Source organism: Equus asinus, chromosome 6 (genome assembly GCF_041296235.1).
Source record: "Equus asinus isolate D_3611 breed Donkey chromosome 6, EquAss-T2T_v2, whole genome shotgun sequence".
NCBI classification, from domain to species: Eukaryota; Metazoa; Chordata; class Mammalia; order Perissodactyla; family Equidae; genus Equus; species Equus asinus.
Window position 1 is genome coordinate 56,466,675 of NC_091795.1, and position 23,709 is coordinate 56,490,383.

At 38.5% G+C, this 23,709-nt stretch overlaps 1 protein-coding gene across 2 annotated transcripts in view; it reads right to left on the reverse strand.

The window, feature by feature from the left end:
• Window positions 1–23,709, reverse strand: part of EML6 (EMAP like 6) — a 252,161-nt gene that overhangs the window by 65,474 nt on the left and 162,978 nt on the right. For both annotated transcript variants that reach the window (XM_070512098.1, XM_070512097.1), the window contains exons 16-21: window positions 22,614–22,707; window positions 12,051–12,151; window positions 10,543–10,745; window positions 7,966–8,077; window positions 7,558–7,685; window positions 2,955–3,096 (exon numbers count right to left, since the gene is read on the reverse strand). In XM_070512098.1, the coding sequence (XP_070368199.1) occupies window positions 2,955–3,096; window positions 7,558–7,685; window positions 7,966–8,077; window positions 10,543–10,745; window positions 12,051–12,151; window positions 22,614–22,707 (780 nt within the window). The remainder of the gene's footprint in view (window positions 1–2,954; window positions 3,097–7,557; window positions 7,686–7,965; window positions 8,078–10,542; window positions 10,746–12,050; window positions 12,152–22,613; window positions 22,708–23,709) is intronic.

Here is a 23,709-nt window from a genome sequence, read left to right on the forward strand (position 1 = left end):
CTAAAATTTCATAATTTAAAATGTCTCTTCCCTCCACACCCAAGGACGATGATCATAATGTTAAAAATACATTTTTAATCTCTTTGAGTTTCATCCATTTATTTCCTAGTATCTGAATACCTGGGATTTTCAAATGATTAACATAACCAGTATCTTTGCTCCCAAGAGAAGAAGTGATACTTAAGAATGGGAGTTCTGTAATAAAATTTCTAGAAACTAATTTTATTCATCCTGCCTTACACACAAAACTTGCTTTGGAGAACCTTGTTCTACTCTGAGTCATTCCAATTCTCTGATCCATGGATCATAATACACAGTTCTAGAGGTGAAAGATTTTGTTCCTGCCTCTTCTCTCACAAGAGTGGGATATGGACAACATTCTCTCAAGAGGTGTCTGTAAAACTAATCTTGGCCTGACGGTGCTACGTGAGCAATGTTTTCTACTGCTTTGTGGGTCACATGGAGACATTTCTGAATGAGGAGTATGAACTCTGTGGAGCTAGTTTTAATAGGAATCCTATTTAAGAATATGCCCCTGCCCCCATTCTTATTGTCAAGACTGCTAAGCAGAGCCCCGGGGATGGGACAGTCATGCAGCCTGGTGCTAAGGCATTCCACACTGAACTTCCATACACACTGCTCAGTCATTGTTCATGGTATGCTGAAAGTTATGTTCATACCAATAACTTTAAGTTGCCTTATCTAAATTACATAATTCATTCATTCATTCATTCACTTAGTGAATAGTTATTTACCTACTATGAGTCAGGCATGATGCTATTGCTGACAGAACAAAAAGATGAGTTTGCCCTTTAGGAGAGTCATCAAGATTAAGCTAACTGTATAATTTATTGTACAAACCAGGACACTTTTGAGAGTGAAAGGGGAGAGTTATTAATAATTACACCAGGACAATATCTGTAAACTGGGTTGAAAGGTCATCTTATCTAAGATATGTCAGTTGTTGTTGCTGTTTTTTTTCTTCTTCTTCTTTTCCCCAAAGCCCCCGCAGTACATAGTTGTATATTCTAGTTGCAGGTCCTGCTGGTTGTGCTATGTGGAACCCACCTCAGCGTAGCCTGGTGAGCGGTGCCATGTCGGTGCCCAGGATATGAACTGGTGAAACCCTGGGCCGCTGAAGGAGTACGCAAACTTAACCACTTGGCCATGGGGCCAGCCCCATTAGTTGTTATTTTGAACTAATTTTTAACATAGTGAATAAAGTCCACTGTCTGATATTCAAGTCACTCACAGTGAGGACTTGGTTCTATCATTTCCCCAATATAAATTAGTGGCCAAATGATTCAATCTTGTAGTGGTTAAGAGCATGGGCTTTGGAGTCAGATCTGTGGTTGAGTTCTGGCTCCACCACTCACTAAGGCCCAGAAGTCCAGTGTAAAGAGAGGCAATATGGCGGAGGGAGGAAGTGTCATGCAGTGACCACAGGTGTGCTCTCTGAAGCCACACCATCTGAGTTTGAATTCCATCACTTACCAGTTGTGTGACTTTGGGCAAACAACTTAAGTCCTCTGTGCCTCAGTTTCCTAAATTGTTTGTGGTAATAATAATGGCTTTACTCACTGGGTTCCCATGAAGACCAAACACAAAGTGCTAGCACAGATGCTGGCTCAGCATATTAGCCATACTGTTACTACTAATACTGTTACTACTGTCTTGACACCTTTTTAATTTTATCCTCCTACAATACGCTCCCCATGTCTCTCTGCTTATAAAACTACTCATTAAAAATACTTTAGAGCCAGACCCCCATATCTCATCCTTTCTTGTCTTAAGAACTTTCACAAATCCTTTAAGCTTCAGCTCTCATGTTTCCCCAGTGATGAAGCCATCCCTGCAGCAGGCCTTCCTCTGAGCCTCCTTGGTACTTTGTTTGTGCCAGATATCTTTGGTTTATCTCTCCACATCTACTCTCCACCCTGCTGTGTGCCTGGAACTGGCCTGCATCAATGGGCTCCCTTGCCCTCTGGCTTTTGATTGGATTTGGCCAAGGGGAAACATGGGTAGGAGACGGGACAAAGGAAGGAAGGACAGGGAGGTTGAGATATGTATTCCCTTAGCTGCCTCCCTGCAGGGTCATTGCATGCTGGCTGAGTGCCCAAGCTAATGGTCATAGTTCCTGTCAGGCTGTCATCTCACATAGCTCTCACATTCAAGGTTCCAGCAATTGCTCCCTCCTCTTGCCCCTTCAGGTCCAAGGCTGGTAATGGTACCCAGTTGTTACTAGCTGCATAGTGCCACACTATCCCTAGTCATTTCTTAATATCTTACTCACCCCTTTACAAATAGCCCTGTTTTTAGACTCTCCTCAAATTACCCAATTTGAATGGACCATCTGTTGCTAGGACTATATTCAAATCTTGCCCATCTCTGACACTAGAGACGAGACTGCTCATCTTGGGATCCCCAGTGCCTGACACATAGAATCTACTCAATAAATGTTTGCCAAATTTGTACTTCTTGGCATACCTCTTCGTTCTAGTGCATATAGGTGTTTAATACATATTTACTCATTTCTTGATATTAAGTATTATTTTTCGTATAGCTGACTTTCACTTTTCACTAATAAAATCAATTCTGGAGACTGTCAGGCAAAGATAAACAGCATTCTTCACAAGCTGATGTGTTTCAACTGACTCTCACAGTTCTCAAGAAGAGGAAGGACATATTGCCCCCAGGTGGCAAATGTCTGTGCAGTGCAAGGAAAATGAAGGGAATAATAGAGCTGGGCACTGATGGATCAGGCCAGTCTTTCTGGAACAATTCTGCAAGTACTTAGTTATGACTGTAGCAACAAACATCGACTTCCCATTTCCTAGCATATTTTGGGGCCTAAACAGGTGCTCTCAGTAAATATTAGTTGAATGAATGAATGAATCCAACACATTCTGTTGTTTGTAAACACTTTTACAGATGTGTAAGATGATGCCGTGTACCTTTTTTGAGTTTCCGTACTGCCAGCATGCGGTGCTGGGAGGATAATTCCCAGATACGAAGCGTTTTATCATCGCTCACTGTTGCACAGATGGGGAGGAGAGGGTGAGCCGCCAGCCCCCACACTTCTCCTTCCATGTGCCCCTGTGGGAGAGGAAACGCGACAACATCAACTCGGTTCACGCTTCTCCTTCCATGTGCCCCTGTGGGAGAGGAAACGCGACAACATCAACTCGGTTCACGCTTATTGGCTAGCCTTTTTACAGCCTTGTGCTGCATATTCAGCCCAAGAGTATTCCAAACAGTTCAAATATGAACAAACACAGTTTGAGCTTCCTTGAGCCAAAATGATGGCCCCGAATAATCTTTCCATCTGAACTTAAATGCTAAAGCATTCACTTGGAAAGCAAAATACAGACTCATTGCTTTTAAGCTTTATTTATATAATGCAAAACATCTCATTTAGAAAGATATGGGTGAATAATGAAATTCCCTCATTTTATCCTGTTGTTTGACATTGAATAAACACAGCATTTTTGTACCTTCTTGTAAAACAGCTTGATCATAATGACACAAACCACTTCCTTCAATAAAACCATATTCTGAAAGATGTAGGCACCACCTATCTCTGTCAGAGGAACTGGACGGCAATATTCTTGTTAATTTAATTCAGTTTTAGCCCTTTGAATGTACAGCATTTGGCAAAACAGAAATAAGGAGAGCAAGATTTTCATTTCAAGTGTCCTGGGTACAGCTCAGGTTCAGCATTTCTTCACAAATTGTTCTATCCAGTGAACATCAGAAAACTCCTTAATTAATAGGCATTGGACCAATTCCACATACCTATATCTAATCACCAACAAACTTAACTGGCTTAGAACAATAAGTGAGATAAAACAGTATTAAAAAATGAATTAGGGAGAAAATGAATCTGATTCCTAAAATTGATCACTCAATAAAGCAGAGTAAAGAACAGACTAGTGTACACAGCAATAAGACAGACCAGACTGTTTACTGAATTTCTGTTTTCAGTGGCTAATTATACAAAGGCTCTGCTTAGTAAAGCAGAAAGGAAGACTCTGCACAGGCATCCGAAAGGTGTTTGGAGCTGGAATGCTTTGGGGAACAGGTGGCTTTCCAAAGAGAAACTGGATGATTCCGGTTTAACTGGGAAGCTGTTGGAGCAAAACAGTAATTTGGCAGAAGATACAATGTTCCAAATACAGCTGACATTCAAATTTCTGAGAAGGGCTGAAGGGCGGAGATCCTGTTTTTGAATTTATTGGATTTGGAGCACCCTATGTCCCTAGTTTTCTAGTTTTCTTCCCTTCAGAATCCTCCCACTTCCAAGGTCACAGTCAGAGGCTGGGTCAGGAGTCAACCCCCCTGACCCCCAGACTGGATCTGCTTGGAGCTCTTTTACAGACCAAGTCCCTTTGTAAATTGTGCTGGAGGCAAGTTGCAGGGTTCTGAGACTCTTTCAAACCACTGCCTCATATACTGATTTAAAAATTATATTTCCTTAATCTGATTATTTTAATTCCAGTATAACTGGAATGGACAGTGAGCAAGGCAGGCTGGAGGTATCTTAAGTGGCACAAGGAAATGAGCTTAAGCTCTTACTTTCCTACTGATCACCCATAAAGCTGATAATAAAGAGCTGGTAATAAAGAGATAATAATTGAGAATTGATTACATTCAAAATGTGTTTACAATGGGAATTTTCAGAACTCACCTCATGTCACTTTTCTCTTCCCCTAAACTACTTTTCCTTCTCTCAAAAAACAAGCAGTCCATTCCAGATGACACTGGATTGCCATGCTACTGAAACTGGAAAAGTGGTTCTGGTATCTTCCCACAGCAGGATAGTTGATGGTCTTAACCATGCTGCCTCTAGTGTTCCTTAACTTTCCCTCAGTATGTATCCTCTCTCAGAACCGGACTGTGAGCCTCCAGAGAGCAGGAAGCCCTACTCTACCATGGACAGCACATGGCACAGGGCAGAAGTCGGCAGGAGCCCAAGAAACATTGATTGAATTGAACTACTGAGTTCTACCTAGTGACAGATCAGAAGATGAAAGAGAGATGCTGAGACAAAAGGAAAAGAATGGTACACATGTAAGGAGAGAAGATGGTTCCACCATCTGCACCGCCAGCCCATAGCTCAGGGGACCGCACCTTCTGCACTGCTTTCCTGCAGTCTCCATGCTAAGAGACACTTGGGGAACAGTCTGTTGTAGTGAAAAAGAAAGGGCTCTGGTATCTAATAAACCTTGGTTTGAAACTCAGCTCTGCAGTTCTTAGCATGTGGCTGTGGGCAATTCACTGGGCTTTGGGTCCCTATCTATGAAACTATTTCAAATGAGCCAATCTGTTGTGGAGAGGAGAGAGAAGGTTTTTTTTTTTTTTCAAAGATTTTATTTTTTTCCTTTTTCTCCCCAAATACCCCCAGTACATAGTTGTGTATTCTTCGTTGTGGGTCCTTTTACTTGTGGCATGTGGGACGCTGCCTCAGCGTGGTTTGATGAGCAGTGCCATGTCCGCGCCCAGGATTCGAACCAACGAAACACTGGGCTGCCTGCAGCAGAGAGCGCGAACTTAACCACTCAGCCACTGGGCCAGCCCCCCAGAGAGAAGTTTTATACGCCAGTATTGCCTGACACATATGAGGCACTGAATAAATGTGGCTATTTCTATTATTAGAACAACAGAAACAAATATAGGAAAGACTAGAATTGTATAGAGCAAAAAAGTGAAAAGTTTTTATTGTCAAGTTTAAAGCATATTTAAACAATATTAGCTCAACTGTAACTTAAATCTTACCGTATTGTTTAAATCATATCACAGCATAAATCTTACAAAATATTTAGAAACATAGCATGTATGGAAACAATTTAAAGTCTAAAATATCTGGGGATTAAAAAGAAATAAACACTTACTTTTCAATAACATTAAATAAGAAGTCATGGCCAGAAAGAAAAAGAAATTGATTTGGAAAGAAACAAGCAAAGCAAGAGCAGCTGGAGAACGAGTCACATCTCAAGGACGCGTCTCCAGCAGAGTTCTCAACCCTGCAGCCTGGCACAGTCAGCGAGAGAGCTTTTCAGGTTTGTTTTCAACACAGAATTTTTCTCTAAACACTGATTCTTGTTCAGGATATCCAAGGTGGGGCTTGAGCACACACATTTTTAAAACCTCACAGTGTTCTGAGCGATGATATGTGTGCAGACCTGTTCCCAGGGTGTAGCAAATCAGAGGACCCCTCTCAGTGGGGTTTTGGGGTTCATCTCTAACACAGCAAGCCCACAGGCATGAATCATGTCAGGGGAAGGAGGCGAAGCTCCTTCACTGGACCCACAGACATCCTGAAGCTTATATCATCAGCATTTTCTTTTACTTCAACTTTTGAACACACCTTCGCCTCGCCCTGTGCCTCTTCCATCTATAAATAAGTTCTATCCATCAACACATCAGGCAGGACTGCCTGTTCACCTCCACATGCCACTACTCCCTCAGATGAGATTTTATCACTGCTTTGATCTTTGAGGATTTTGTTAATGTTTATTTTAATCTGCTTTTATCTGAATATAATTCTTGAAGGGAGAGGGAGGGTAAGGAGCATGTAATAAGTTTATGCAAGTCAAGGCTGAGATTAGAGTGAGCACCAAATCTAAAGAGACATTTGTATATTTGGTGTGAGCAGATAACTTGTCTTGTTAGTTTTACAGACTGACAGACCAAGAGGATCTATATCTAAGGAGACTCATCCACACCTGGACTTGACTTAGATGATGAGATTACAGACGCTAGCAGATACTGTAATGGGATAAGGCTCTTGGGGGCCTTGGGAGAGGGGAACGTATTTTGCATGTGGTAGGGACATGAATAATTGGTGGCCAGAGAGCAAACTGTGAAGGAAAGACTGTTGAGTGACCCTCAGGATTCTCCTGGTTTTCACACTCTTGTGTAATCACCTCCCTTTGAGTGTGGCGTGATGTGTGGCTTGCTTCTAACCAATAAAATATGGCAAAGGGGATAGATGTTCATGATTATATGTATGTGATGATATGATTATGCTACATAAGATTGTAGTGCCTATTTTTTCTCTCTCCCTTGCTGGCTTTGAGGAAACAAGTGGCCATATTGGGTAACCCCATGTGGCAAGGAACTGCGGGCAGCCTTTAGGAGCTAAACACGGCCTCTGGCCAACAGCCAGCAAAAAACAGAAGCCCTCAGTCCTACAACCACAGGAAACTGAATTCTGCCAACAACTTGAGTGACTGTGGAAGCGGAATCTTCCTCAGCTGAGCCTCAGGTGAGACCACAGCCCTGGCGCTTGTTGCAGCCTTGCCAAACCTTAAGCAGGATCCAGTTAAGCCATGCTCAAATACCTGACCCACAGAAACCATAAGATAATAAATGTGTGCTGCTTTAAGCTGCTAAATTTGTGGCAATTTGTTACACATCTATAGGTAATTGATACAGCACTTGCATGACCCTGAGAGTGAGTGCCTCCCTAAATTTTGTACCCTAAACACCCCGTTGCCTCACTCTAGTCCCAGATCTGATGTGAACTGTGGTTTAGAATATGTACAAAGACAGTACCTGAACAAGCAGTGTCATTGGGCCACTTTTATCGATTTCCAGGATCTCTCCATTTTTTGTTCCCACCAGGATATGTCCATGTCCCAAAGTGATGGCACGAATTGAAGGGTTATCTTCCAAAAGCAAGCCTGAGGGAAGGCGGGGGGGCTCATTTTGTATTTAATATTGTAAATATTGTATTTAATAGAACAAAAAATAAAAAGACTGACAATTATACAAATTCTGTTTTATAGTTCCAAAGTACTAGGTACTAGGCAACCATCCTTGATATTTCCATCAGGGGCTGAGAGCTATGAACGTGGAAGAAAGAAAGAGAATCGATTTGGTTATAGTTTTCCAAGAAGGTAGGTACTATCTTTTCCACCCCTATGAACAGAAAGATTTCTATTGCATATTTGGGAGTGGCACCTTTTGAACTAGTAGACAATGCTGCTCTTTTAATGGCATAAGTCTTCAAGCATCTTTCAAACATATCATCCCAGAGCTCCACGATTCCATCCTTTCCACCTGTTACAAAACCCTGTGAAGGCACACATGGGAAGAATTATATACACATCAAAATGACAAGTTACCCACCCGACCTCAAAAGGATTCCCCCTTGGGTACAGCAGCTTTATCTTTGTTTTCTTCCCAAGTATGGGAGACTGGAAAATCTGATGATAATATATAATATCAATATAATATTTTCCAGAAGCATCTCTCCCCTACTTCTTTTGTTTTTGGTGTTGTTGTTGAGGAAGATTCTCCCTGAGCTGACATCTGTGCCAGTCTTCCTCTACTTTGTATGTGGGTCACCACCACAGCATGGCTGACAAGTGGTGTAGGTCTGCGCCTGGGATCTGAACCTCTGACCCTGGGCTGCCAAAGTGGAGCACATCGAACTTAACCACTACACCACAGGGCTGGCCCCTCTCCCCTACTTCTCTAGCAGGATTAAGAACATTTTCCTTGTGTGTCCCCTGCACTTTCCTCAGCCCATTGGTTGGCACTTGGCAACCCTGGATCATGGATGGCCATTTCCAAGCCTGGCCCCTCTACTAGAATGTGGGCTCCTATGGAACAGGACCAGCCTCAAAGCCTAGGAGAGCTTCTGGGATTTCATATACTCCTACTGAATGAATCAGAATTAACATCATAATTAAAAATGATTGTTAAATATTTACATCCAGGAGAAAATATCATTATTTATCATTAAGAGTAACTTAGATACTTCATACGACAAAACTATCCTGCTGATTTGTTCAAGTGACATCAATTTCCACAACAATTAAAATCCTGATTAATTTTTACAAAACCTGGAAAGTAAAAAGCTTAACATATTGGATATTTTTTACTGAACAGGGATCTTTATTCTTGTTCTAAGCTTATGGTTTCTTGGCTTTAATAGTTGTCTTTTCTGGCAACTTATATATACCAACTGTTCTTAGAAAAGTCCTTTTTTTTGCGGAAAATACTGAATAATTCATTCTATTTTCTTAGAAACTTTTAATTTACTGCATTTCAATGAAGTTCACAAGGAAATAATATTTTGAAGGTTATTATATTAAATATCCTTATTCTCATTATAAATTTTGCACCCAGGGAGATTCAATCTCCAAAATAAATTTAAATGAAGTACATTATACTGTGATATCCTTGTCTTTCCCCATGATTTTTCAGTTTAACTTACCAAACAATAAAAGGGTTTAAACAAGTTGTCACATCAACTTCTGAGCTTAGAAAAATTTTGCTTTCTGCTTTAATCTTTTCTAACATTTGCATTTTAACAAATGTTAAAACAGCTTAACCACTAAAACAACCATTATAGTGGCACATCTGACAAGAACGTACTTCTGTAGTGAGATCAGCATATTTACCTGGGAACAGGTAAGCGCAAAATGAGGCTTGGCTTAGTTAGGTGTACTGGGTGGCTTAGACTGTTGGGAGGTCAGAGGGCACAGATGAACTAGTACCACCAGCAAACTGGCAGGGAATGAAAAATTGGTATTTTTCTGGCAAATTGATTGAAGAAAGCTTTAACAGCACTGAAGGTACATGTGATCTTTATAAAGAAACACTGCAAGGCAGGTGGGTAGCCGGACAGACCAGGACAAAGATGAGCTTCAGCGAACATATGGTTGGCGTGATGGTTAATTTTATGTGTCAACTTGACCCGCCACAGGGTGCTCAGATTAAATACTATTTCTGTCTCTGTCTGTGAGGGTGCTTCTGGATGAGATTAGCATTTGAATTGGTGGACTCAGTAAAGCAGACTGCCTTCCCCAATGTGGGTGAGCATCATCTAATCCTTTGAGAGCCTGAATAGAACAAAAGTCAGAGGAAGGAGGAATTCATCCCTTTTTTCCCTGTCTCACTGATTAAAGCTGGGACATCTTATCTCTTCCAGCCCTCAGAATGGGATTTACACCATCGGCTCCCCGGTTCCCAGGCCTTTGGACTTGGACTGAATTACACCACCAGCTCTCCTGGGTCTCCAGCTTACTTACGGCATGGTGGGACATCTCAGTCTCCATAATCACATAAGCCAATTCTTCATAATAAATCTTCTTTTTTGTGTATGTATGTATATGTATACATTTGTACATATATATATATATATATATATATATGTATATTCTACTGGCTCTGTATCTCTGGAGGACCCTGACTAATACAGCTGGTGAAAAAATTTTAACACTCTTGTTAAAGCTGAACCTATCTACCAAGGAACAAATTGGTGAGAGCCAGAAAGAGCAAGTCTGAAAACACGGAGAGAAATTGCACATAAAGAAATAATTATAAATGAGAGATAAGTTATAAAAATATTTGTACTCCCCTCTCTGTCTTCTCTTGACTGGAGGTTCATGACGGAGGTTCAGGAGGTACTTCCTAATTCAGATAGTACTGTTTTAGATACAACCATCCTCTTGCTGTGGGCCTTCCTAAGACTACCTGATAATTTTAGAAAGCTGATGAGAAAAATGAATTCTGAAAAATATACCATACCTTATCCAACGCATACATAGCAAACACAGGCCCATCATGAGCTTTCACTGTCTTTAGTAGCAGAATGTCTTTCCAAATAAAAATATCTCCAGTAGCTGCTCCTGAGAATACTAGATCTTCCATTCGTCCATAAGAAACACACATCATTGTTTCCAATTTTCCAACACTTCCAAAAATTCCTCTTTTAGAGGTGAAGCCCCCACCTGGAGTGGATAATGAATAATTATTACTCTTTAAAAATTAACACCTTCTATGAGCATGTAACTATCTTCAATGAAAAAGTCAATGTGTCTACATATCACGTGGACATAAAGATGTATAAAAATGGAAGAAAATATCATAGACAAAAATATTGTAAGAAGGTTTCTCATTCACTCATTTATTAATTCAGTGTTTATTGGATCCCTACTTTGTGACAGGCACGGTGGTCAATTTCAGGGTACAAAGATGAAAAGAAGGAGTTCCTGCCTTCAAGGAACTTAGGGTCTGGTTGGACAGACTCGATATGCATCTCAGTCCAATGAGACATGTGTCTAACTAAGTTCAGTGCAAGTTCTGTGCCAGCCCAAAGGCAGGAGTGACTAAGTGCCTGGGGGAGCCAGGAAAGTCTTCATGAATGCTGACCAAAAGGAATGAAAACAGCACTGGCTGCAAATGTAAAATGTAAACATGTTGTGTAGATTTTGCCTCAATTTTATCACAGCAACTTTGGGGTGAGAAAAATGAATCATTGTGTAGGAGAAGGTACATCAGATTTGTCCCTTAGGTGTTCACATTTCCCTGCACTTCCTGGTTAGCACTGAGAAACCCAGATTCATTCCAGCCAACTATACACAGGCTGGATCTTCAGACATGTTGGGTGCCATCATCCTGTCTTTGAAAGCAGAAAGTACTGGAACAGTGCTTATTTATGTTTTGTCTAGAATAAGATTGAGCTTGGTATCAAAGCTGATACTACGAATGTCAGAAATAATAGCAATAACAGGTATGGCTTATTAGTGAAAAGAATAAGATATCCTTCCATATTCTATCATGCTTATTTATTCATCATTATTATCAACAATATAATCCACAAATATTTATTTTGACCACCTACTGTGTGTAGTGTTAGGGTTTAATTTACTTGCTAAATTCAGTGATAAATTAATAAAGGAACCCTCATAATACTGAAAATTGTATTCGCCCAACCAAAATGATTATTTTGCTTTCTGCTCAGTAACCCAACATAATTATTGCTTTCAGGACAGATGACTAAATACAAAAATAATTATTTTCACAGCAGGACATTTTCCAAAGCTTTCTAGATATTGATGAATATGCATAGCATCACATAGTGTTCTAAGTTTTACAGCTTGGACATTAAGGAATCCAAAATGAATTTAGGAGGGAACATCTTCTAGGTACATTTTAATTTTAGATTGCAGAGACAGGCTAGGTAGTGGTGGTGGGGTCTCTCCAGCTGGAGCAAAGCTCTCAATCACATAAACGATGAGGCCCAACAATAGTACCTGCTTGTTGCCAGAATTTGATGTGCTTCATCCCAACCGTAACCAGTTTGTCCACATGGTGAGGGTTACACTTCACCACAAATATCTTATCCTTATGTCCTCTGTAAGAGACAAATAGGAAAAAAAATTCTAGTTCTGAAGGAAGCAGTGATATAGAGTTTTATTAAACGTATGCATTCAGTCTAACTTTCATTAGGCACATGTAACACGACAACTATATTAGAAGATGATTTAAAATACACATGGGTTCTACATTAAAATAACAAGCTTTGGCTTTTCTTCGCATGTTTGAACCCTTTCTTGTTACTCTAATATTGCTACTAAAAGTTACTTAACTATACTTTAAACAAATTAATGAAACATTTAAAATGGATCAGAATGTCTCCATAAGATTAAATTAATGCCACCACCATAGGATTGTGAATAATTCTCAGGATACAGGGATCTCGTACAGGAGAAAGAAGATGACACTGCAACAGCATTAATGAGAAGCTACCAATGTAATATTCTTGCTGTGGAAGGCATAACTTTGTGTTAAATGAAGCGTCAGCTAGAAATGTATTCACTAGAAATTGAAGCTCTTGGCTCATGTCCATGGAGAGAGAAATGATGTTATCTATTGATTCAGGCACTTTGTGATGCTGTGCATCCGCAAATGTAGGTTTATAACCCAAGAGGCAGAAGGAGAAATATGCATGTGAGCATTTATTGTAGACCTGGAGCTGGAGACCTGGGATTCCACAGTGCCAGGGAAATTTCTGCTTTAGAGGATAGAGTCATCACATTAAAATCTAAGGATTTCCTGGTCTTAATGGACTACTTGATGATCTTCTCTAGAGTGTTATGACATAGCTTTCATTATGTAAAAAAGAAGCAATCAACAAGAATATAACTGACCAGTCTCTCTTATGAATACAGACATAAAGAACTCAAGTAAAATATTAACAAAGATAATCCAATAACACACCAAGAAATAATACATTATGATCAAAAGCAAGGGTGGTTCATTATTAAAGAATCAAATAGTACAATTCATCATATTAATATATATAAGGAGAAAAGTTATGTCATAATTTTCACAGATGCTGAAAAGATAATTGACAAAAATTTAACACTCATTTGTGATTTAAAAAACACTCAATTAATACTCAATAAAGTAGGAATTAATAGATGTGTCAGACTTATCTCTTAGACATTTATATTTCCCTGCAGTCCTTGACTCCCACTGAGAAACTCAGATTCATTCAAGAGCAATTATACACAGGCTGGCTCTCCAGATGCTGTGTGCCATTATCCTTTCTTTAAAATCAGAAGGTGCTGGAACAGCAGCTTATTCATAGTCTGTTTGCGTGACTCAAAAGTCATGTTCTTACTTAATACCATTCCCAATAAAACCAGAAACAAGACTATTACCACTATACACTGTATTGAACACATTAACTAATGCAGTTAGACAAGACTTTAAAAGTTAAAGGGAGAAAAGCTGGAATGGAAGAGGTAAAACTATTTCTATCTGCAGAGTATATAATTACAGGCCTAGAAAATTCAAAAGAAACTAATATAAAAACAATGACAAACAAGATAATTTAGTAAAGTTGCAGTATATAGAGTTAAATACAGAATGAATAACCTTAATATATACAAAAACCAGTTGAAAAATATAATGCACAAGAAGACTTTATGAACAACGACGAAAACATCAAGGCATAAATTTAACAAGATATGTGCAATACATAAAATGAGTAAAATAAACAAAAAAACCACATCTGTAAGATAGAAAAGCAGACTTTAAAAAGGAAATATATTCTATGTTCTTGGTTTGGAAAACTCAATCATAAGATGTCAATTCTCCCTAATTTTGTTTATAAATACAACTTGATTCCAATAAAAAGAACATTTGGTGTTTGTTTGTATTTAATCTAGAGTTAGACACCTTGGTTTTAAAGTTCTTATGGAAGAATAAACCAGCAGGAATGGCCAGGTAAACTCTGAAAAAGTAGAGCAAACTGGGAAGGGCAGCTCTCCTAGATATTAAGACAATTTATAAAGCTTTCAGAATTAAAACAGTAAGGTGCTGGTGCATGAATTGACTGACAAACCAATGGCAAAATAGAAAATCTAGAAAGAGACCCAAATGAATATTAAAATGTGATATATAATAAAGACAAGGTCTCATATCAATGGGGAAAAGAGGAACTTCTAAAATAAATGGTGTTTGTCTTCAAATGCTGGCATGGATGTGGAGCAACAAGAACTCTCGAACATTGTTGGTTGGCAACGCAAAATGGTACAGCCACTTTGGAAGACAGTGGCAGTTTCCTACAAAACGAAACATACTTTTACCATAAGATTCAGCAGTCAAGTTTGGTATTTACCCAAAGGAATTGAAAACATATGTCCACACAAAAATCTGCACATGAATGTTTACAGCAGCTTTAATTATAAATGGCAAAACTTGGAAGCAACCAAGATGCCCTTCAGTAAGTGAACAGATAAAAAAACCATGGTACATCCACACAACAGAATATTATTTAATGCTGAAAAGAAATGAGCTATTAAGCCGTGAGAAGACATGAAGGAATCTTAAATGGATATTATTAAGTGAAAGAAGCCAATATAAAAAGGCTACATACTATATAATTCCAACTATACAACATTTTGGAGAAAGCAAAACTATAGAGATAGTAAAAATATTAGCAATTGGCAGGATAGAGGGGAGGAAAGGAAAGAGAGATGAACAGGCAGAGCACAAAGGAGTTTTAGGGCAGTGAAACTATTCTCTATGACACTATAATGCAGGGCACATGTCATTATACATTTGTCAAAACTTATAGAATGCACAAACACCTAGAGTGAACCCTAACATAAACTACAGACTTTAGGTGATAATGATGTGCCAATGTAGCTTCATCTATTGTAACAAACGTACCATTCTCATGGGAGGTGGGGATTTGGGGGAGGCTGGGCGAGGCCATATATGGGAACTCTATAGTTTTGCTCAACTTTGCTGTGAATCTAAAACTGTTCTAAAAATTAAAGTCTATTTAAAAGAAAAATGGTGTTTGGAACACCTTGATAACCATATGGAAAAGGATGAAATTGGATCTGTCCCTCATAATAGATACTAGGATAAATTCTAAATGGTTTAGAGATCTAAATGTAAAGATGAAGCCATGACAGATCAGAAGAAATTACAAGTGATTTCCTTTTAACCTAGAATGGGGAATATTTCCTAACTATGTCTCAAAAATCTTGAAGCAAAGAAAAGATTGATACATTTGACCACCTAAAAATAAAAATCTTCTGCATGATGGAAAACACCATCACAAACTGAAAAGACAAATGACAAACTGGGAAAAATATCTGCAAGTTAGACAAAGAACAAATAAGCCTAAAATTTAAAGGACTACTTCTGGTGTGAACTGTATTTTGAGAGACCAAATGGTTCATGAGGGAAAATTCTTATTTATAAGAATTCTACTAATATGAAGAATGAATGATAGAATTTGAAAATTATCATTTTCAACCTCTAATTAAATAATCAGTTTAACCCACAGTTGTAAATAGATGCTACAACCATTAGGTAATACATTGATGGAAAGCTTTATAACAAAAGGATCAGGCTGATGCTACCAGATCCCACAAGTGAGCTGAGTCTTACTAAGAGTAGGACACACATTTCGTGCAGTGGTGTTCCATGGAGGTGTGCTGGAGCAGCACTCTGCCCTGGGGGAGAAGAATTCCATCCCCAACATTGTTTAGAATTGCTGGCTCATGGGAATACCAAAAAGCAGACTGGCTTTTAGTTGGTTTTATTAGTTTTTTTAAATTTTTCTGCAGCTAATACAGCCCCATTGCTAGCACCTGGGAAGTACCACTCCCACTGCCCTAATCCTCTGGTATGCAACTGATTATGTTTCTTCTGATGTGATGAAACAGGAAGTACCTATGAAGTATTTTTGTCTAAAAAATTGAACATGGGAGAAAATATCCACAAATCATTTATCTGATAAAGGACTTGTAGCCAGAATATTATACATATACATATAGATATATAAAAACTCTTGGGGCCAGCCCTGTGGCCCAGTGGTTAAATTCAGCGCACTCAGCTTTGCTGGCCCAGGTTCAGTGCCCAGGCACAGACCTACACCACTTGTTGGTGGCCATGCTGTGGCGGAGTGCCACATACAAAATGGAGGAAGATTGGCACAGATGTCAGCTCAGTGCAAATCTTCCTCAAGCAAAAAAGAGGAAATTTGGCAACAGATGTTAGCTCAGGGCAAATCTTTCTCAGGAAAAAAAAAACAACTCTTACAACTCACTAATAAAAAGATAAATAGCCCTATTTTGAAATGGGCAAAGTATAAAAAAAGACAAAATCGTCCCATTTGCAACAACATGGATGGACCTTGAGGGTAATATGTTAAGTGAAATAAACCAGACAGGGAAAGACAAAAACCATATGATTTCACTTATATGTGGAAGATAAACACATGAATGAAGAGAACAGATTAGTGGTTACCAGAGGGGAAGGGGGTTGCAGGATGGGCAAAAGGGGTAAAGGGGCACATATGTATGGTGACGGATAAAAACTAGACTATTGGTGATGAGCACGATGCGAGTCTATACAGAAACTGATATATAATAATATACACCTGAAATTACACAGTGTTATAAACCAATATGACCTCAATAAAATAAAAAATATATATTAATAAAAAAATGGGCAAAGTATCTGAATAGACAATTCTCAAAGATGTACAAATGGCTAGTAAATACATGAAAATATGCTCAACATCATTAGCCATTAGGGAAATGAAAATCAAAACCAAAATGAGATACCACTTCACACCCACTAGGACAGCTGTAACGAAAACGACAGACCATAACGTATTGGTGAGTATGTAGAGACACTGGAACCTTCATCCATTGCTGGTGGGAATGTAAAGGGTGCAGTTACTTTGAAAAATATTTTGACAGTGCCTTAAAATGTTAAACATACAGTTACCAAATAACACAGGAATTCCACTTCTAGGTATACACCCAAGAGAAATTAAACATATGTCTACTCAAAACCTTGAACACAAATGTTCATAGCAGCATTATTCATAATAGCCAAAAGGTGGAAACAACCCAAATAGCCATCAACTATCAACTGATAAATGGATAAATTAAAATGTGGTATATCCATACAATGAAATATCATTCAGCAATAAAAAGGAATGAAGTACTGATACATGCTATGACATAGATGAACCTTACAACATTACGCTACATGAAAGAAGCCAGTCATAAAGGACCTCATATTGTATGAATGAGACATTTGTATGAAATTACTAGAATATAAAAATCCATAGAGACAGAAAATAGATTAGTGCTAAGGGGTATGGGGTTTCATTTTGGGATTGTGAAAGTGTTCTGAAATTAGATAATGGTGATGACTGCGCAACTCTGTAAACATGCTAAAAGCCACCGAACTGTACGCTTCGAATGGGTGAATTATATGGTATATGATTTATTTACCAATGAACTGTTGAGAAAAAGAACTGAATTAGGCACAAATGTGTGGTGAGGGACTGTAGTAAGTTTTTGGGTGGTGAACATGATGTAATCTACACAGAATTTGAAATATATTATGATGTACATCTGAAAGCTATATAATATAGTCCAATGTTACTCCAATAAAAAAATTTTTTTTAATTTAAAAAAAAAGAAAAATAACTGAACATGGATCCAATCAAGACTATGGATCTAACTACCATTTATAGGAAATGCAGGGGAATGCCTGAAACACCCCCATGAAGAATCAGTCAAGTTCAGAATGTGAAACATCCTATAGGTCAAAGAACTGGGTTTCTCAAATGTTTTCACGGCACGAAAAAGGTGAGATTGCCATAAAATAAAACAGCCTAAGAGATGTAACAACCAAATGCAATGTGTGAGTCTTGTTGGGATGCAGATTTGAACAAACCAAATCTCCTCTTTGAAACAATCAGAAATGTTTGATTATTAATTGAATAACCGATAAAAGAAAGAAATTACTGTTGCTTTAGTTAGCTGTGATAAGGGCATGGTGGTTTTTAAAAATATGCCTTTTTCCATTAGAAATGCCTAATGAAGTATATAAGGTCAAATAATATGGTGTCTTGAATTTTCTTTAAAATATTCTAGCAAAAAAAGTGAGAGACAAAAATAAGGGAGGACAGATTGGTACCATTTGGAGGAATCTGCAGCTGGGTGATGAGTACAAAGGAGTTCATCATGCTATTTCCTTCACTTTCATGTAACTTTGAAAATTCCCATAGTAAGAAGTTAAAAGCAAAATAAAGAACAGAGCATCTCCACACCCATTATGGCTACAAGAATGTGGGTCTTTACGGTGAGAGGCAGGGAAAGGAGAAGGAATTGATTTTTGAACTTTCTCTCTTTGTCTCTTTGAAAGTCAAAAGTCAAGCATGGACACTAGAGCCAAGATACATCACCAGATGTATCAGGAACAATCAGGACCGAGAGGAAAAGGTTTAGATAAAAGAGAAGAGAAAATGCGCTCAACACAAAGAGGAAAAATGAACCAGATACCATAAAAGACACGAAGCATCTAAAGATTTCTCGACTGAAAAATCTATGGAAAATACCACAGATTCCAAATCACTAATATAAAGTTTAGAGAGATGATGCTAGAGAAAACCGAAATGAAAATTGAGAACAGATACAACAAATTACATTTCCTAGAGAGAGAAGAGCATTGTTTCGTCTGCTTGTGTGTATACAATGTCCAAAATTTAGACAGTCGGAAAAATATTTTTTGAGGGAATATTTTGGCTTTCATCTAATTTCTTGGTGTCATAAAAACTCAAGTAGTTTATATTATGGCTATATTTCTAAACTGACTAATGATGGCATGTAAATGTTTAGTTAAAGTCAACATCTAAATAAAGAACACTCATTGTATTCCTCTGTTATTTTTCCTTTAGACACTTGCTAAATTCATAGGGAATCTCCCTACAACTGTGTATGTGTGCACGAGTGTGTGTAAGAAAAGCAAAATGGAAAGACTTTCAGGTCCTAAACTGAAAGAATGTGAATGTAGCCAACGGGACTGCTGCCCTAACACAGGACAATTCCTCCTGCCTGACTCATGGGTATTCACTGCATACAACCACATTTAAACCCTATCAGCAAGCCCAGGGGCGTGAGAGGAAACGCCCCTCTTCTGGAAGCCAAGGGCAGCTGCACAGCAGGTGAGTTGGTTTCCTAATCTTCTATTGGAGCCCTTCGATTTGCACAGACACCCAGTCCTGTGTCAGATTTGGTTTTCTCTTCTTTTGTGAAGCCCATAACACAAAGACTGAATGAATGTTTGATTTATACTCCATCTTGAAAAAAGACTTAAAATGGCTTACGATATAGAATAATACTATAGAATAAGCCAAATAACATAAATTAGAAGACAGGGAGATGATATATTGGTGAGTGAAAAAACAAGCCAGTTACAGAGCCATGTGTACAATGCCTCACATGAATAAAAATGGATAAAAACACTAGAAGAATACTCTAAAGAACATGCGCTGAGATGAGCCATGGCTATGTCCGAGCAGAGGAATTATGGATGATTTTCATCTTCTTCTTGGTGCTTTTCTATGCTTTCTAACTTTTCCTATAATGATCATGTATTATTTTGAAAACAGAGAAAAGAACAATAAATGTTATTTTTAAAGTGATACACATTTTTTAAAAAGAAAGTGAAAAAGAAAAGGTGCCAATGTGGTATGCAGGAGACTTCATCATATTCAGTAAATGAATATGTAAGGGTAGGGACCTAAAAAGGATCCAACAGCGAAGCTGGCACAGAAGTGCATGTTCTGAAGCTCTACATACCTGCCCTACGTGGGCTGCATTGTGTCCCTAAGCTTTCTAGTAGCATGACTATTTCCCACTAACATTGGAAGCATTCTTGTTAGGCACCTTGATAATTCTACATTTTGCCTAAGATCCTTACTGCTCAAACTTCTGAGATAAAGCAGGTTAATAATAATTGGTCATTATCCCCCATAGTCATGTTACCAGTGCAATGGAAATTCAAGTAAAGGGGCATAATAGAGGCACCTGATTAATTATCTCATTATTGTGCCCTCATTGACACTGATATTAGGCAACTTAACTAGTGCCCATAAAAGATTGGCCTTGGTTCTTAAATGGGTTACTCGTATATTAGACTAAAATCTGAACAACCTTTAAAAGGAAAAAAACCTAAAAAATTCATTGGTAATGGAAGTGACAAATCCTTCATGAAAATTAGCAGAGGCAAAGAAATTTTCACATAGATTGCATAAAGGCTCATAGAGATCCCTATGTGCCAATTCTGAATTTCTCTGAACCTACTATAAAACGTAGGCTCACTTAAACATTTTCTCAACTGAGAGGGCACTTTTGAGAGTGCAGTGTCGTGCAGGAGACACACGTGAGCCCAGGGCACCAGCAGCATTGCCATCATGGCCTCCTACTGTGCCCTTCCCCACGGGGAAATCTCATATCCCAGGTGACGGGCATAGCTGTAGAACATCACCCTCCCAGAACAATGCAGCCTGCCAGAAGCAGGTGTACTGTTAACCCTTGCTAGTGGCAATGCTGGCAATGACTGACACACAGAGGTGCACAGTGAGGGGTGTCAGCCATTCTCTGAGAGCAAAGTAGGCCCTCCCAGGAGGTGCAAGGACTCTGCAAGCCAGGAAGGTGCCATCAGTAAAGTATTCCTTCTTTCTCTTAGGCACTTCTTTCATGTCTCTGTTTTTAAAGTTTCTATCTACTTAAACACCCTAACTCAAGGTCATAAATAGAACTTTTATTTATTTGTTTTGTTATGTATTTATGTAAATATTTATTATTTTTAATATTATATATTTATTAAGTTTTATTTAAATATTAAATATTGTGAAAATATTTATTTAATAAATATTGTGCAAATATTTATTATTTATTATTTTAAAATCCAGTATTCTTCCAAAGAACTTTAACAATCCTTGACATTCCTTCTTGGAAAGAGCAGTGGTTAATGTTGCAATTGCAAATATGTTCTCCGAGGGCAATTCTGCAGGTGTCCTGTTTTGGGAATGTGACATAAGGCTTGGGAGCAATTCCAAAAATAAATTGCGTCATTAACATAATGGTGTTAAGTCACTTTAATTTAATTAAATAGAAGTAACACTATCTACCAAGCATGTCAAATATATACCTTTTTATATTAATAAATATGTCTTTCTTCCATTTCTATTACTGTTTCTGGCACACAGCTGGTGAGCTACCCACAGTTGCAGAGGGTTTTCTGGCAGGAAAATTGAATTTCTGTTGCTTTTGAAATGCAGACATGTGCTTTGCCTGAAATCATCTGTAATGCAGATGGTATGTTATCAGAAATATTAAACTAAAATTCAGTGTGTTAGTCTAGGAGGAAAGCCGAGTTCTGACCAGGAGCTGAATCTGAGTACTAGAGGGAGTGATTTAACACTGAGGAATACTAGAAAGAGGCCAAAAGAAACCATTTGGGCAGGCGGACTGATGAGCTGCCATTTGCTGCCAAAAATTCCATCTCAATAGCAGTCATCAGAAAAGCCTCTCTTTCTCTCCTAAGACGGTCAGCTCGAGTCCTCAAGGCTCCATCTGCTCCTCCTTCGAGTCTCCAGCAATTTATATATCTTCATTCATTAAATCAAATTGCCAAAAACCTTTTTTCCTATCTGATATTGTGGAGGGAAATATTAATTTAAAAAGTGAATTTTGAGGTTCAAAGCCATTCACTTAAAAATGATTTTCTATTGCAAAATAGAAAGGGAGTTGGTTACTGCAGGGAAGAGCTAGCAGAGAGGTAATGCACCCTGGGCAACAAATTGTATTGCTGGGCCTTGGCTGCCAACTAGCTTGACCTCTGACTGCAGCTGGGCAAACAGTTAAGCCCAATGTAAGTAGGAGTGGAAAGTAATGTTCAGACTTAGGGCTGATTCAGCAGGGGGGGAGGCTGGGGTAAGGGAGGACAGGTGGTCTATAAACAGCAGTCGGTCTTGAAAAGTCTATTTATAAGATGGGGAGATTAGGGAAACAATTTGCCTGCTTTGAAAGCAAGTGGCAGATGTACACGATGGGGCCTCCTTTCCAGCATGCCACAGCCTCATGACAAATGGTACTTCTAACTCCAGTGACATTGACAATCCTTCACCAGATGCTAAGACAGTGGAAAAACAAGGGGCAAGGCACAAGCTTGAGAAAAGCTGCTTTTCTACTGCTGATAAAAAGCTTTCATACAGATAATGCATATGTTACTAAATGCAAAGTGGGGAATAACTCTCTGGAAATGATTTCAGAACTTTCCAGTTCCCTGACACAAACATCAACTGCTTTAAGTCAGGTTTGAAACCATGAAATATTGCAATGCTTTCACTTAGATATTAAGCTACCTACGTGAATTTCATCTGAGCTTGAAGATGAAATCTTACCAGAAAATGAAAACTATTGACCTTTACTAAAGCATGATCATCAGCAGGATGCCGTAAGACCCCAGCAGCTTCTTACCTTGTTGTGGCTATCTTTTCTCCCTTTTTCCAGTCCCAAAATACAATACTGTGAAAATCGTCTAAACCAACCGACACCAGACATTTTCCATCGGCTGTATGAAAACAACACAAACGTCAAATGATTCATTTCTTCGATGAAAAGCCAAAACATTTTACATACTGTAAAGAGGAACAAGAAATTGCCCTTAAGAATGTTATTTAGGCTCAGATACATTAGAAGCATCATATACTAAAGGGACCTCACTGAATGAAATGGATAGCTAATGACAGTTGAGCTTCTTAATGCATAATAACTGGGTGCTGAACTAAATTGCTGACACAACATTCCAACCTGAGACAGAGAACTATGGGAGGGCATCTCAAGTAAGTCATAAAAACCTTGTCTATTTTGTGACAGACAAATCTCATGATTGTTACTGGAAAAGCTATTTGGCTTCATGACTCAGTCTATTTTCAGCTCTAACAAACTGGGTTCTGTTTAACCCTCCAAGATAAGAGTATTACAGAAATTAAATATTACTTCAGTCGACCCAGTGGCGCAGTGGTTAAGTGTGCACATTCCACTTTGGCGGCCCAGGGTTCACTGGTTCGGATTCTGGGTGCAGACGTGACACCTCTTGGCAAAGGCCATGCCGTGGTAGGCGTCCCACATATAAAGTAGAGGAAGACAGGCACGGATGTTAACTCAGGGCCAGTCTTCCTCAGCAAAAAGAGGAGGATTGGCAGCAGTTAGCTCAGGGCTAATCTTCCTCAAGAAAAAAAAACGCCCAAGTTAGAAACTAAATATAACTTCAAAAATTCTTTCAAGAGATGATTTTGTAATTTAAAAATCTTAATTTCTTAGTTTCTCTATTTCAAATGCAGTATGCTTGTCATAGGACATTTAGAAAATATGGATAAAGGAAATTTTTAAAATATCCAAATTTCTAGGCCTACATTTGATGTATATCCTGTCAGTTTTCTTCTGTACATAAATGTGCTTTTAAAAAACTACACCAGGATCGTACCGAACATATTGTTTTTTCATTTATTACATGATGAACGTTTCCCCTTAGTATTAAATATTTTTTATAATATTACCAAGGATTACTATA